General features: G+C 40.2%; 1 protein-coding gene across 1 annotated transcript in view; it reads left to right on the plus strand.

Annotated features, from left to right (window-relative positions):
- The first annotated feature begins 238 nt into the window (after nt 1-238).
- LOC119426478 (potassium voltage-gated channel subfamily H member 2) overlaps nt 239-16,539 on the plus strand; it is a 166,898-nt gene continuing 150,597 nt past the window's right edge. The window contains exon 1 of the mRNA XM_037694039.1: nt 239-410. Within this exon, the coding sequence (XP_037549967.1) occupies nt 254-410 (157 nt within the window). The 5' untranslated portion in view covers nt 239-253. The remainder of the gene's footprint in view (nt 411-16,539) is intronic.

The following is a 16,539-nucleotide window of genomic DNA, read 5'->3' on the forward strand; positions in this document are numbered from 1 at the left end:
GGATATGTACATTATATACTTATTCATACTCATCCTCTAAATCTAAACATTTTTCACACTATTAGAATTAATTTCGTTTATTCTTCTAAATTTGATTTTTTTTTTTGGTTTTTTTTGGTGTTGCTGTGTTAATAAAAATACAAATCCTAAAGCAGAAACTTTCCTCACTCTTTCCACAGGTCGTAAGTTTCTGATTGCCAATGCGAGAGTGGAGAACTGCGCCATCATCTTCTGTAACGATGGTTTTTGCCACATGTGTGGTTACACACGGGCTGAGATCATGCAGAAGCCGTGTACCTGCAACTTCCTGTATGGTCCTGACACCAAGCGCCTGGCTATCGCCCAGATGGCACAGGCCCTGCTGGGGTCCGAAGAGAGGAAAGTGGAGATCATCCTATACCGAAAAGATGGTAGGAAATAAATAAATACAGAGCGGTGTGCTGGGGGGATTTCAGAAGAGATTTTGTTACTGCAAAATAAAAAAAGGTTTATCTGCTTTGGGCCTGATGGCCCACAGGAGTTTAGGTACAAGTTTTATTGTGTGGTGTAAAAAATTATACTTACCCAATATGGTTTCTAAATGAGAAAGATGGTTTGTCTGTATTTTTAAAGGCAAGACGAGGCAGTGATGAAGTCTTGACAATAAAAAAGGTTAAATCGTATCATCTGGGCCAGGTTCTTTAAGTTCAATCAAATGTTTTAGGCCAGATGGCCATCTGGATGATTTATTGTTTTGGCTGTCTATGTTCTGCATGTGTTAAAAGCCTACTTTTGAGATTTCAGCAGAAGGTTGTCTTGAAACTCAGCAGTGAAGGCTACCTATGGGACAGATCTGGTTGGAAGGCTGTAGACTGCGGAAGTCCTCTGGATGGGGGACAAAACATTTCTCAGTTAAAGACAATGTTCCAGAGGACACAATTTAACCTTTTTTGTTGTTATCTACCTGGATGATTGAGCTTACAACCCTTTAATTCAATTCAATTCAATTCAATTCAATTCAAAATACTTTATTAATCCCAGAGGGAAATAATTTGTTGTTGTAGCTCGTTATCCTCATTTCATTAAGAGATGTTATAGATGCTGATGACTGTAGGCAGGAAGGATCTCTTGTAAAGGTCCATCCCACAGTGGATCCTAAGAAACTGGCTGCAGATGCCGTCCGATCCGTCCACCCAGACTCAGCTGGCCTCTCGGTTCCCTCGGGCTGTAGGACCACCCGAATGCCAGGCAGAAGTCATCCCAAAGCGATGGCCACTCCTCCCAGCAGTCTGCCGAACTCCTTGTCACTGTGGACAGCCAACTGTAGGTGCCGAGGAACGATCCTGTCCTTTCGCTGTCATGAGCCGTGTTTCCTGCTAGTTCCAGGATCTCAGTGGTCAGACACTCGAGCACAGCTGGCAGGTAGATGAGAATGCGTCCACAGAACATCCTTTTCAACTCATTTGAGATTTGGGGCTGTAGTTGAGATATTATTTGAGCGTTTGAGACGTTAATCAGCTGCTGTTGGTTGTAGAAAACTGCCTTGTTGCCATGGTTACGCATCATAACAAAATGTCCAAAACTAAAAAAAGTTTCAGTAAAAATCCTTTGAGCTGCACAGCATCTGATACCAGAGGAAACAATCATCAATCATCCAAAAAATGTGCTTTGCATTCAGCAAAAGAGGAATTAAAGTTTCCAAAAGCAAAATCTCAGAATGAAAGTAACAGAGCTGCTCCAACATGCAGCCACCTGGAGCGACGCAATTCAATTTAACTCTTAACAATGGTTGGCAGGTCTTTATTTCACCCAAAGCAGGACATTATCAAAGGTTGCAAAGTGCTGCAGAAGCTGGTAATACAGTAGTAGATCGCTACTTCGCAGTACATATTTTGCGGACTCGCTCTATTGCGGTTTTTCAAAATAAGATTGGACATGACACACAATTGGCTGAATGATGGATGAGCTGCAAGATCGGAATGGAATTTTTATTTACAATAAATTATTTTTAAAATATTTAGCACCTGCTGCACCTGTCTGCAGCCCACGCTGCAGGGTAAGCTTCCTGCTGCAGCTGATCAGCTGTTCTCCGTGCAGAGTGGAAAAGTGGGTGTGGCCAAGAGCACGTGCAGGTGGCTGGGAGCAGCGGAAGCAGAGAGAGAAATCATAAAATTCTGTGCTCTTTTAGAGCGTTTAGAGTTTAGAAACATTGTTTAGAATATTGCAAGAGTGTGGGAAGGGTTTAAAACACCTTTATACATACATACATTTATATATATATATATATATATATATATATATATACTAATATAAACTACTACTTACTACTTGGGTCCGTTTACACGGCGCATATTTTGAGTGCATCCGCAGGTTTCTCTCTGCGGTTCCGCTGATCATTTACACGACACCAGTAGCCCCCCTCTTTGAATCCAGAGGTTTCTGAATCCACCTTCCAGAGTGGAGGTTTTTCGCTGACCCCCCCGCTGATATTGTGAACATCTCCCGCTGAGGCTTTGTGTTAAACCACATGCGCACATGCACGCGCGGACAGACGCTATATTTCTATCAACATGGTGGCGGATACACTGCTTTCTGAACTACGACTGATGGAATATATTTTTAATCTCGTAGTTAATCTACGTCAGATTCCAGGTGCTGTGACCAACATCTGTCTTGCAAGAGACACAGTTTGATCCAGTTCTAATGTCATTGTTTATAGAACGAGGCACGCATACACGTCGCGCTACACTAGAACATACTATGTGCTAAATAACAGGTTTAATAATGATAAACAGTATTTATCTTAAGTTTGCGATATATAATGAAGCTATCTGGACATTATGTAATTCAAATTATGTGAATAAAATGACGCTAAACATATTGCATGTTATTAAAGTTGAAAATGAAGACATCAGGTTTAATTTTTATTTATTTATTTATTCAACACCACAAACTGTATGTCACACAAACACTGATAATTAAACTGAACACACTATTAAAAATAAGTTAACTGTAAACTGCGTTAATGAACCGGACTCTTCCTCTGTTTTCATCCTGGATGTCACACGTTGTCCATCTGGCTCGTTCAGGAAGTCACTCCTTTGATTAATGCAACTTAAAACATTCAGCATTCATACAGCTACTGATTATCAAGGAATAAAGTCCGACATCGTCGACTCAGTTCTGGTCCACTCAGCGACCGGTGTAGAGCTGTTAGATGAAGCGGTCCCGCTTGGCGTCAAATTTGTCGACTCTTATCCAAAATCCAGCTTTAACTTGCTGTTATGTTGTTGTTAGCTGAGCTTTTAGCCCAGAGGAAAACAGTGTGCAGAGGCAGCACTATGCGCATTAGGTGAAGGTACAAAATTCACAGCGCCATCTAATGACCCGGCATGGTAACTACAGCGGATTTGGGAGGGCGGGGGGGGAATCCTCCGGATGCATGTAAACCCAAAATCCGACCGTGTCAATGCAAATCTTTTCCTCTAATTAATATACAAAAAAAAACTATGTTTCCCCCCATCGTGTCCGTGTAAATAGGGCCTTGTACTACTATTTCTACTTTGCAGTTTTTCACTTATCGCAGGACTTCTGGGTACGGATCCCCTGCGATAAACGAGGGACTACTGTGTATTTGGGTCACTACAAGAAAAAAACAGTTTAGAATCAAGTAAAAGAGTAAAAAAACACGAAAGAAAAAATGATTAGACAAATACCTCCATGTCATACCGCTAAGAGACAGCTTTTTGACCGAAAACGTTACCTCTTTTTTTAGTTACCGGATCTGAAGAGTGAGCTGGAGGGTCTTCGCAAAACTCCAGACTGGAATTTTTAAAAAAATTGTCAAACAAAATCATTTTGAGCGTACTAATATGGGGAAATTATTCTTTATTTTTTCCTTCAATAATTGCTGTCAATAAAAAATCCATAAATAGGAGGATTTATTGTCAACAAAAAACCCTAAAGAGTTAAAATTTCGAAAATGTCATTTAAATTGAGTATTTTTATTAAAAGTTTTTGTGAGGTTAAAACAAAAAACAAAAAACAAGACAATTTTTAATCAGTCAAATAAGGTGGTCGGTTTCCCCCTGTGGAACATTTACTGTCATAAAGTTAAAGGGACTTCCAGGGGTCAACAATCGTCACTAAACATCTAACTGCAGAGAGCAGATGCTGGAGTTTTTGGAACTGAAGTTCCAGACTGAACGGTACTAAATTTAGATACATCAGTGCTCAAAGGAGCAGTGGGTTCTGTGTGACATGTGAGGTGAAGTGGTGGGATGTGATTACTTGGCAGCAGTAGCTAAGCAAAGAGCCCAGGAGCCTCTCAGGAGAGTTCAGCACCGTGTACTAAGAGTGAGTCCACCTCTACTTTGGAGCATGAAATGAGAACAATCAAATCCAGCACAAGCAGTCAGTTCTTTTCTACGCATAAAAAAATAACAGGTACTAAAATATAGGATGTTGATTTTATACCAAACTATAACAGATTTTCTTGTAAATACGTATAAAATACTTGACGTCACCGTATTGCAAAGTTTAAAGCACAGGTCCTGTAAATAAGATGCTGTATGACATTATAGATTGATGATTTATTTTTTTCATGAACAGTAAATTATTGTCAGTTGAGTTTACAGTATTTTATTAACTGACAGTAAGAGCTTTGTTCTCATTCTGACATAATGTTACTAAGTTGAAAGAATTTAGTACTTTGTAACTTTTTAAGACATTTCACTATTGCTTACAGCAAGGTTGTTACTTATGATCAAACTGTTAATGTTGCAGAATAAAGTTAATACCGTATTCTCAGTGTTTTTGCAGTGATGGAATCCATTGCATTATAATGCTGCACCTTATTAATTTAAAAATAAAATACTGCCAGAAGGGTTGCTAGTTTTCTACAGCTTTTTCTATAATATTCTCTAAAATTTAGTTTATTGGGGACTGTCACTTATTATTCTACACCTCGGAAGTGAGTCTACATTTCTATCTCTGTTAATGCGGCCCGAACCACAGCGTCTACCCCCACAAAAGTCATATCAAAACGACTGGCTCGGCCCGTGATGTGTGCTATTACTATTATTGTCATTTCGAGTTACCATGGCGATGTAATTTGTGAACAAAGACGCAATATTTCACCAACTCGAGGAACTAGTTGGTGACTGCCCACTTATTATTCTACACCTGAAAAGTGTATCTTTTTCAACTTTAATGCGGCCCAAACCGCAGCGTGGACCCCCACAAAAGTTACATCAAAACGACCGGCCCGGCTCCGGGAAGTGTGCAAATACTTTTATTGACATTTGCAGTTACCATGGCGACATATTTTGCTAACAAAGATGCCAAATTTCCCATAGGAAATGAATTGGAGAAAACTCTTCAGAGAAACTGAATAACGTATGGAGCCATTTTGGTTCAACATGCAAGAAAGGCAGTGCATTATGCAATGCATAGAAGGCACCTTCTAAAACTGGTTAACGTTTGGAGCCATTTTGATTCAAGATGGCTGCCACAGCAGCCTCAGCAAACACATAATTGACTATAAATCAGTTATTTTTTTTATATATTGGGATGAAATGTAGCAAGGTTGTAGCTGAGAGTGAGTTGTTATACATTCCTAAAGCAAATCAAAAATCAAAGATGGCCGACTTAGCTAAAAAAGAAAAAAATGATAATGCTCCCATTTTTAGAGCTATTCAGCTGAAATTTGGTACAGTGGTAGCTGACAACAATCCCAAACATATAATCAAATCACATTTTAAAATTGTCAGCAGCTTGGCAGTCCCCATCAAAGTTTCTCCAGCAACTTTCTAGTTTATAACATGCTATTTACATTTAAACATATTACAATCTTTATAAGTATGGATCAACACTGTGTAAAAAAAGTAGAAAATAAAAATGAGGTATTTCAACATTTGTGCCTATTTATTTTAGAAAAATAAAGTTCCAACATGTTAATTTTAACTTTTTTTCAACTGCATGGATTGGAGTTATTTGGTTTTGCACAAAATATAACTTCATAAGCTTTCACTGCAAGGAACAGCAGGAGAGAGGGTGAGGGCTGGCCAAGGTCAGAGACTGAATTCAGATCAGCAGTATTTCCAATTAATGATTCAGAGTCATCATTTTAATGTAAGTATGCAGGTAAAAAGGTATAAAACATTGTTCCCTCTTCAAATCAAGTAAGATTCAAATATGTTTTGTTTCACTGTAGTGTAGTAGTGGGCGACAGAAAAGTACTGATGCTGTGTAACACTTCTGTGCTTTTTGAAATTCTAGACTATTCAAATGCAAAAAAATAAAAAACATGTCATTTTTGAGAAAGACTGATTTGATAAGCCTAATAAACAATAAAAAAGACCTTCATTTTGTTTAGCAATTACTTTGTTCTGAAGGAAGACTCGTCTGTCTTTATCTCCATACTCCAGGCTCGATGGCACAGCGGATACTAACTACTAACAACTATTGGACAGAACATAACTATACAAATGATCAGATTATCCATTTACCAAAACACAGAGCCACTATTGCAGTACCTATAATTTCATAGTAGAGTTTTAGACTTTGTTCACTCAGACTAAAAACTATGTTTTGGTATAGATATAAATGTATAATAAGAAAATGTCAGAAATTATTGAGGGGTTCTGTTGTACTGTAATATAAAAAAGAGAAGAAAGCAAGTAGGAGGCAAAAGCAGTAAAAGTAAAACGGGATTAAAAGAAGTGAAAAAGTGGAGTGGGCTGTGGAGAAACAAATAGATTAGGGAAGGGCTTTAGTGCAGAGCGCCACATAATGAAATAAGCCACATTTTAAGTCGTGTTTGTCATATCATCATTAGGAGAGAAAATGTTTAATGACCAGAAATCAAATGACAATGTAAACATTAGAAGCACTGCTCTGAGTAACACTTTTTCCAACTTCTATACCTCTTGTCTCATCTTTCATTACAGCTTGCTTCTGTTGTCTCTACTGTTACCCACGGTCCTTCATCTGACCACCCATCCTCATAAGGGTGATGGCTATAACTGTCCCCTGCAACCTCTTTTCTCAACAGCACTTCACGGTTTCACATGGCCGACTTTCCTCATTCCTTTTTAATTCACTACTCGCTTTCTATTTCTTTTGTTCTGTCCCCCCACGTACACTTCTCTACTCCTCCTCTTCTCAACTTTCATGACCACTTTTTTGTGCTCTCCTTTTTGCTGTCCTTTCTGATCTTCCTGCTCAGTTTTTCCTCTCTTCGGACTGACTTGCATCTACTGGTAATCATACTGGATGATTCTGGCTGTAGGAACATATTACAGTAAAAAAATGTGTATGCAATTATCTTTTGTTGTCAGTTTGGTTCAAGATGATGACCACAGCTACTTGACAATAGCTTACACAAAAAAAAAAATGTCCATCCCTAAATGAATTTTGCTGACAATGAGCTAAAGTATGACATGGTTATAGCTAAGGGTTGTTCCAAACACATGCTCTGGGCATCAGTATCCTCTCAAGGTCTTCTAATTATTATTATTATTATTATTATTATTATTATTTTACATATTTACTTACGTACTTATATATTTACCTACATAGTTACATATGTACCTACATTGTCACTCACTAACTCATTTATTTAACCTGGCAAATCCCTCTGAGATCTATCACAGTGAAGAACAAGATTAATTTCCCTGTCTGCAGGATCACATTAAATCAGCCCCGTGACTACTTAGCACTGCTACAGTGCCCTTGACTTCACATAAGCAAAGACTTGGGCAACCTGTATTAAAGTGCATGAATAACACATACATGCCTGTAAGTTGCAAAAATCAAACTTACTAACCGTTATGCTACAGAAAACCTGTTGAGTTCTTTGCACTCTTTCACACTTGATGGACCCAGCATTATCCTGATGAGGGGGTGAAACAAATTTATGAGAAGCATAAATGCATAGTTTTCCCTGTATAAATGGTGCTTAGGTTTATTTTTCTTTATATTCCTTAAAATTATCCATCCATCCTTCTATCCATTGTCTTCCACTTGTTCTGGAGTCGGGTCGTGGGTGCAGCAACATAAGCAGGGTGATCCAGACATCTCTTTCTCCAGCCAACTCTTCTAGCTCTTCTGGGAGGACCAAAAGTCATTCCCAGGCCAGCCAAGAGACATAGTCTCTCTGGTGTGTCCTAAGTCTTCCCTGAGGCCTCTTCCCTGTAAGACGTGCCTGGAGCACATCCCTAGGGAGGTGCTCACGGGGCATCCAGCTGATAACTCCAGCTTCAGGTTCACATCCTTTCTAACTTGGGGTTTCCACCACCAAGTTTGAAGATGGATACCATGAGAAGCACTGGCAACCTTGTGGCCACAGCTCAAAGCAGCAGCTTCCTCAGCAATAGTGGCATGGAACATGGGTCCACCAAGACTCAATGCCCCTACCTCAGCTGGGATTCAGTTAAAGCTTTCTTGGAGGAGTGAGTTAAAGGTCTTTCTGACAGGTTATCCTGCCAGGCATTCCCAGCAAACACTCACTACACACTTGAGTCTACTGGGTCTGTCTGGCATCTTCCCCCACCATCTGATTCAACTCACAAGTGGTGACCAGTTGACAGCTCCTCTCTTCACCCAAGTGTCCAAAACATATAGCCACAGATCAGATGACATGACTAAAATGTCAACACAGTTGAAGACAGTGTTTGTGATGGACAAACCAAGACTAGCACAGAAGTCCAAAAACAGAACACCACTTACGTTCAGATCAGAGAGGCTGTTCCACCCAATGTGGCCCCGCCAGGTCACACTGTTGTTATGCACATGGACATTGGAATCTCCCAGCAGAATAAAGGAGTCCCCAGCTGGAGCACCTTCCAGCACCCACACTAAGGACTCCAAGAAGACTGTGTTCTCTGAACTGATGTTTGGTATGTAGGCACAAACAACCATCAGAGCCATCACCCCACCCGAAGACCTCTCACCATGGGCAAATCCAGAGTGGAATATGGTCCAGCCTCTCTCAGTGATATTAGTTTCAGAACACAACTTGTATGACGAGGTGAGACCATCAATACAGAGTTGGTATCTATCACTCTCACGTCAAGCTCAGTTTCCTTGTCACGTTCCATGTCACAAGAGCCAGCTTTGGTAAACCAGGGTCAGAGCATCAAGGCTTGCACCTTATGCTAATTTGCACCTGACTCGTATGGCCCCTCCTGCAGTTGGTGGGCTCACAAGAAGGTAAACCCCTGTTGTTCATTCAGGCTGAGCCCAGACAAGGTTCCATGGGTAGAGACCCAGTCACCAGGCGCTCATCAACAAGCCCCTTCCCAGGCCAGGTTGAGGCCCCGAAAACCCACATCTGGGCAATCGACATTGTGCTCCTTGTTGTTTTCTGTCCATACAAATCTTTTGAATCACTCTTTGTCTGGCCTTTCACCTAGGACCAATATGGCTTGAGAGACCCTACTAGGGGGCAGTTGCCCCTGACAGCACTGCTCCTTGGATCATTCAGACGCTCAAACTTTTCTACCACAATAAGGTTGTGATTCAAGTGGGAGCTCTTAAATTTATAGTTTCATCAAATTATTTATTTATTAAAGCCCAGCTGACCCCTGGGATTGCTGTCCAAGTCTGCACATCATCTTTCACCAAACAGCTAGATTGGGTGCGTCACAGTTGAATGAGAATACATTTTATGTATATAAAAAAAAGCCATCCTACTCAAATGGCAGTTAGTGTTGAATTGTTTGCCTTTTGTTTGCACATCAAATCTGAAATAGGATCAGTGACCTATAATCAGTATTTTTTGCACTGAGCAGCACAATTTATTTTTTCCTGTATATAGAATGAAACATAAGTTAAGTTACCCTGAGGCTGTTAGACTCATGAATCTCTAACTAGAATAATCACTGTGAAAAACCATATCATGTTGCTGCTGATCTGTTTCATGCTGCTGCTGATCTGTTTCAATGTTGATGTGTTCATGCGTGCACATCTGCTCACAGACTCATGTTCATGTTTGTGCTGATGTTCAATGTTTTATGTTATGAGTGCTTAGTGTATATTTAGTTGATGTTTTTCTTAGTTCATATCTTAGATGTTATTACTGTTTTTTCTTATACATTTTATTGTTGGATGTAACTGGGACCTTGTGTACATAATTTCGCTCCACCACATGTACCCCATGAGGTGCGAATGACAATAAAGAAACTCTGACTCTGACTCTGACTCTGAAGTTAGCTTTTTTATCCATGAAATATTACTTGATTCTCATCACTTCAAGCACATTTTAGAGGGTATATTGCTGTGTTTACATTGGTGGAAGTTGCTCTGACCTGTAGATATTGCTAAAGAGAAAACAATACATCTAAATAACAGGCAGTGCAGCCATAAACTAAGCTGTCTACTGGAAGAAATTAGAACAAATCTGTTTAACATGCACAAACAAAACTAAACTTGAACTTTTCTGTCTTTTTTTTTTATATTGGATGCTTGTGTGTAAAAAAAAAAATTAATAAATAAAAAACAAAACCTGCTGCTGACTTTTAAATTTTAAATTGATCATATTTTATTGCTGTAATCCTGTGATAATGATAATACTGTGACTGATGCATCTTGATTTAATCTCATAACTGCATTGATTTACACCTGCTTTATCAATGCTGTTTTACCTGTGCATGTTTGTTAATAGGTACATATCTGTGTATCTTTACACCCCTACAACACATAAAAAAACGGAAGAAGTATGTATCGTTCATGAGAAAAAGTTAATAATATCGATCATAGCATTAGGCAATGACTTATGTAAATTTATGGATGTATTTTCAGACATATTGGGGTGATCCTATTTGACTATGACACAAATAACTATGTAGGGATGAACATTATACAGTAGGAGCGTTAAATAAAGACAGGATTTTTGCCAAGCATAAGTCCTCTTTGTGTGACTGAGTATGACAAAAGTGAAGACTAAATTGCAGCACATCTTAAGTCCCATCAGCAAGAGACAAAAGCTACTAAGGCTATTAGTAAAGTCAAGTCAAATTTATTTATAAAGCACATTTTAAAACAGCAGCTGTTACCAAAGTGCTTAACAATAAAAAATCAATGGCAGTGATTTAAAGAAAAAAAAAAAACATTAACTGAAAGCGTCAAAAGAAAAACAAACAATGCAGAACAATAAAATGCTAAATTAAATCACACTGTGTTAAAAGTCAGAGAAAACAGGTGCCCTTTAAGAAGATTTAAAAACAAGAAGTGAAGTGCCTGTCTAATGTTGGGGGGGGGGGGATTGTTCCAAAGTTTATGGCCAATGACTGAAAAAGCTCGATCTTTGAGCTTCAGCCTGGTTTTTGGTGCAACCAAAAGCAGCTGATAGATGATCTCAGCACCTGAGAAGGAACATATGGTTGAGGTAACTCAGAGATATGAGGGTGCAAGGCCATTTATGCACTTAAAGGTCAGCAGGAGAATTTTAAAATCTATTCTGATATGTACAGGGAGCCAGTAGAGGGAGGATAAAACTGGTGTAATGTGCTCAAACCTACGTCCTGTTAAGAGCCGAGATGCAGGTTTTTGGGCGAGCTGGAGACGTGAAAGGGAGACCTGACTGACCCCAGCATAAAGCGTGTTACAGTAGTCTAGTCGGGTTGTAATGAATGCGCTAAAGAGGCATTAACACTGCATGTGGTGAACAAGCCAAAAGTGGTTTGTGGTTTGAGACTGTTTAGCATAAGAAAATAAAAGGAGCTTAACAATATAGAAAGCACCAAAATGAAGCAAAAAAAAAAAAAAAAGATGAGAGCAAGATTAAACATATTTCTTCTCACTGTTGACCTTGGCTCAGTCTGTGTGGTCTGGTTAAACAATGTAGCGAGGCACCATGCTGATAAGTTTGTAAAAATGTTAGTTATCTAAGACCTTTTGTACCCTGTGAACTGAACTGAAACATATTTATAACTTACACACAATCAAAAACATTGGGGGGAGCATTTTGTGTGGAATCACTTTAATTTTAAAGTGACAACATTGTTTTAAACCTGGAAAGAAAGAAAAAAAATAAAGGTTGAAAAACAACAGACTGTAGTGAATTCTGTCCAGTTGTTTTCAACCTTTATATGTGGATTTATCATGTCCTGGATGACTGAGAATATTCACCAGTAAAATACCGTTTTAAAAAGCAGAAATATATTCTTTCATGTTAATGTCTGTGCACACGTCAATGCATGCTCAAAGTCCCCATAGCCCTTCCAAAATCTTTGCTGATGTAGAGATGTACCTGCGTCCCTGAATGTCATTTTGTAACAAACCTTTTATTTCTATAACTGAGCAGTTCATTCTGTAAAGATGTTTCTGAAAAAAAAAAAAAGAAGAAACTCTTCATCCCTTGAACAACTAGGACAGTCCACCCCCACTTCAGAACCTGGGACAGTTTAAAGTTTGTTTTCAGCATCTCTAACTCTGTTCAAAGGAATTCCAACTTTGACACTTGAGTCCCATTTCTTGCATGTAGAAAATGGATAGACTTTTTATTCACATTCTAGGAGAATTAATACAGTTTCTCTGTAATGAAAGAAGTGTTTCCTGGAAATAACCAAATAACTGCCTTGTTGTTCCCTTACAGCTGACAATAACCTGTGTAGCCCAAAAGTTTACTAACTTGTTTTCTGTTTATAAGGTTGACAAAGTGTTTGTATTGTTTTTAACCTCATTTAAAGTTGATAAGTGTCTTAAATGATTTTATTTGATGACTTTTTCAACAGGCAGCACGGTGGCGCAACTGGTAGAGCTGCTGCCTCTCAGCGAGCAGGTCCTTGGTTCAAACCCCGGTCCAGGGGCCTTTCTGGGTGGAGTTTGCATGTTCTCTCCGTGCATGCGTGGGTTTTCTCCGGGTACTCCGGTTTCCTCCCACAGTCCAAAAACATGCATGTTAGGCTGATTGGTAACTCTAAATTGTCCCTAGGTGTGAGTGAGAGAGTGAATGGTTGTTTGTCTCGTTTGTCTCTATGTGGCCCTGTGATGGACTTGCGACCCGTCCAGGGTGTACCCCGCCCCTCGCACAGTGATTGCTGGACATGGGCACCAGTGACCCCCGTGACCCAAAATGGAATAAACAGGTAAAGATAATGGATGGATGGATGGATGGACTTTTTCAACAGAGCAGATTAAAATAATACTTTATTTAGTGGATAAAAGTTCAGCCCTTTCATTTTGATTGGTTCAAATTCAACCACCTCTTTCAAATCAGAGGTGTGGTCATTTGTTTACAAGAGAGGAGATGAGAGAAAAAGAGAGAGGGAGAGTCGGAAGAGATGATGATGAAGAAGTGATGAAGCCCTCCCGAGGAGGAGATGAAGCTCTAAGACACAACCTTCAGAAGACTTCCAAGGAGAAAATTAGCTTCAACTTTGGGCAAAGTTTGATAGAATCCTTTTCAGCAATCCAAACACCTGCAGTTTTCATCTAATAGTTAACAGCTGTCCAGAATTCCAGGAAACGCTCGAGGCTGACCGTACGAGCCAGTGAACAAACTCCTCGTGTTGAGGTCAGGGATGTGAAGAATTACAACCTTTACATCACCCGACCATCGGATCATAGAGAGTCAAATATCTGCTATCTTCAGGCAGCCTTTGAAGACGACTCCTGGTAGGAAAGCTCACCTGTACTCTGACAATTGACTCTGGTGTTCAAAAATTTAGATTTTTAACCAATTTAGTTTAACTCAGCTCAGTAATTATTTTTCTTTAAATTTCAGACCAAATTTTTACTATTGAACGATAAAACGTATTTCTTTTAGTTAACATTTCATAAGTAATCTGCACTGTTGAAACTTCAAAATCGTTTTACACTGCATCTTGTATTGGTTTGGTAAAGCACATAGAATAATTTGATTCATCTGTTAATCCCTGCGAACAAGTAATTTTTATGGACACTTAATTTCCATTTAAATCCGGTTGTGAACAAAGCCTTCATTTAAATGTCAGAAATAATTTCCAACAGTTGTTTTATCATATATATTCAAATAAACATCACAAAATTGTATTAAAGCTTGTGTATTTTACTTATGACATCTGAATCCTTCAGATAAAAGAACTCACGGTGTAAAAGGGTAATTTGAGGTAATTAAATAATAATCTGAATTAATTTTCAGACCTTCAGAGTTCTTTCAGAGCTGAGAATGGTGCCCCTTCAAAATAAAATTCATAACGAATTTTAACTATTAAATAACCCTTGTCACTACACTAAAGTATTTATTTTTACTGTGATCTTCCTGTGCAGATTGTTAGCCAATACTGGCTAATGGCATGTCTGGTTACAAAGAAGGTTTTTACCGCTCCTTAAATATTCAGGTCAATTTAAATTCATGTTTTGTTCTGTAATTTGTCACTTTTTCTTTTTGCTGTCTCTAGTACAATTTATCCATCCATCCATTATCTTTACCCGCTTCCTCCTTTTTGGGTCGCGGGGCCACCGGTATCCTGTCACGGATTGGTGTGGATTGGACAAGCACAGACTCAGAAAAAGGTTTAAAAGTTTATTTTTAAAAACCGGCGGCGTCTGGCAGGAGGTTCTGGTTCTGGTACCGGACCGCTCTGGGGGAGACAGACAGATTAGTGGCTGTAAGCAGAACAGAGTAAACAAGAATAAAGCCACTAACCTTCTGTCTCTGGAACCAGTCTGAGATGTGGGCCAGGTGGATCCCGATACCGGTCTGAATCTCAGGAGCCGGTAACATGCGCAAGGGGGCACAGAGCAGCAGCGTGAGCAAGAACAGGTAGTGAGGCTGGATGGGCGAGCTGTGAAGCTGAGGAGTTTAGGCAGCAGAACTTTATCCAGGGGCAGGCAAGGGTCAAAACCAGAGAGGAATGCAGCCAGGCAGAAGAACCAAAAGGGGAATCCAAAAATCGTGGTCAAGGAGGAGGAAAAGCAGTCGTCAATATGGTCAGATATAGGCAAGGAATCCAGTCCGGGGGCAAAAGCGAGAGCCAAAGGTCGTGGGCGAAGCTATGGTCTCCAGGGGTGGGCAATTATTTTTTCCATGGGGCCACATGAGAACCAACAAATATTGTGGAGGGCTGGCACAAATGACTTTTTCATTCAACCTTTATTTAGACAGGTAAATCCCATCGAGCCTCGAGGACTCATTTACAAGAGAGAACTGATTTTAAGTTAACTCAATACAGCATAATAATAGTATTTCATTATTAAAAGCAGTACATAGCACTGTTTTAACAAGCTGGTAAGAGTATTTGTTATGATTAAGCAATGAAAAAGCGAGGTTTCCTTACAAAAAATGTCATTTATTCAATTAAATTTCCCAGTACAATGGTAAACTGTTAACATTTTTACCATTTGTGAAGTTATATTAGTGATCATTTTCAGTCACATTCACCCCAAAACTCATTTTGAGTTTTATATACTGCTGGAAAAAGTTCTTAGCTTTCTAAATATATCACAATATTGTCTTTGTACTCCAAATATTATGAAACATCATATAATAGTGATCGTCACTGAACTGTGATTTCAAGTCCCGGTTCTTTACGTGCCTACATTTGTAGTCTAAACATCTCATTTGGTGTTTTTCAGTTCTTTTTTCTTGTTTAGTGAGAGAAGTCTAGTCTCTGTTGGGCTTTAACGTAAATGTTAAAGTCAGGTTGAAGGTCTGAGGTGGAGATGTGAAGCAAAGCTGACATCATCAGTGAGAGAGGATCTATATCTGGATTTGGTTAACTTCATTTGTTTACATATGTATTTTGTAACTCCCCTTACGGGGGCCGGTGAGAGTCAACCAAAGGGCCGCATGTGGCCCTGGGGCCGTACAATGCCCAGGTCTGGATATGAAGAGGGAACGCTGGATATCTATGGAAATAATCTAATTATCTGGCAGCGACTGAGGAGAAACAGGGAGCTTAAATAGTGAACTGAAACAGGTGTTGCTCATGAACGTAGATTGCGGTAGATGGTGGAGGGGGCGTGGCACAGGGTGACAGGAGCTGAATGAATGAGAGGGGAACTCAAAACTAAAGCAGGAAAAGATGTGAATGATCTAAAAACAGGGGCTGTGGTATGAGGAGCAGAGACTTAAACAGATGGGGGGGCAGCGGGGGCCGCTGAGCGTGACATACCCCCCCCCTAAGGTCCGGCATCCTGACGGACCACCAAACAAAAAGAACTAACAAGAACCGGGCGGGTGGAGGGGGCACTGGAGGTGGGCAAAAAGGCAGGTTGGAGGTCCGAAGGGACCTCCAGAGATGCCCCAAAACTCTGGTGGACGGCCTGGCCACTGTCCAAAAAGTGGAAAAGTCCAGGTCAGGTGGCCGTGTAAGCCTTGCTGGGGCCAAACCAAAGGCAAGACCAGGACCAGTGCCACACCAGGCAGGAGGATCAGAGCTGCAGCCCACTTGGATGTCTTGGAGACTGCAGCCGACATGGGGGTCCTGGGGGCCGTTGTAGCCGACATGGGGGTCCTGGAGGCAGTCTTGGCCGACATGGGAGCCCTGGAGGCTGCTTCGGCTGACAAGGGGGTTCTGGAGGCCATTGCGGCCGACGTGGAGGGCCGAGGAGCTGGTGCGGCCGACGTGGAGG

Source organism: Nematolebias whitei, chromosome 20, assembly GCF_014905685.2.
Source record: "Nematolebias whitei isolate Nwh7 chromosome 20, NemWhi1, whole genome shotgun sequence".
In the NCBI taxonomy this organism is placed as follows: Eukaryota; Metazoa; Chordata; class Actinopteri; order Cyprinodontiformes; family Rivulidae; genus Nematolebias; species Nematolebias whitei.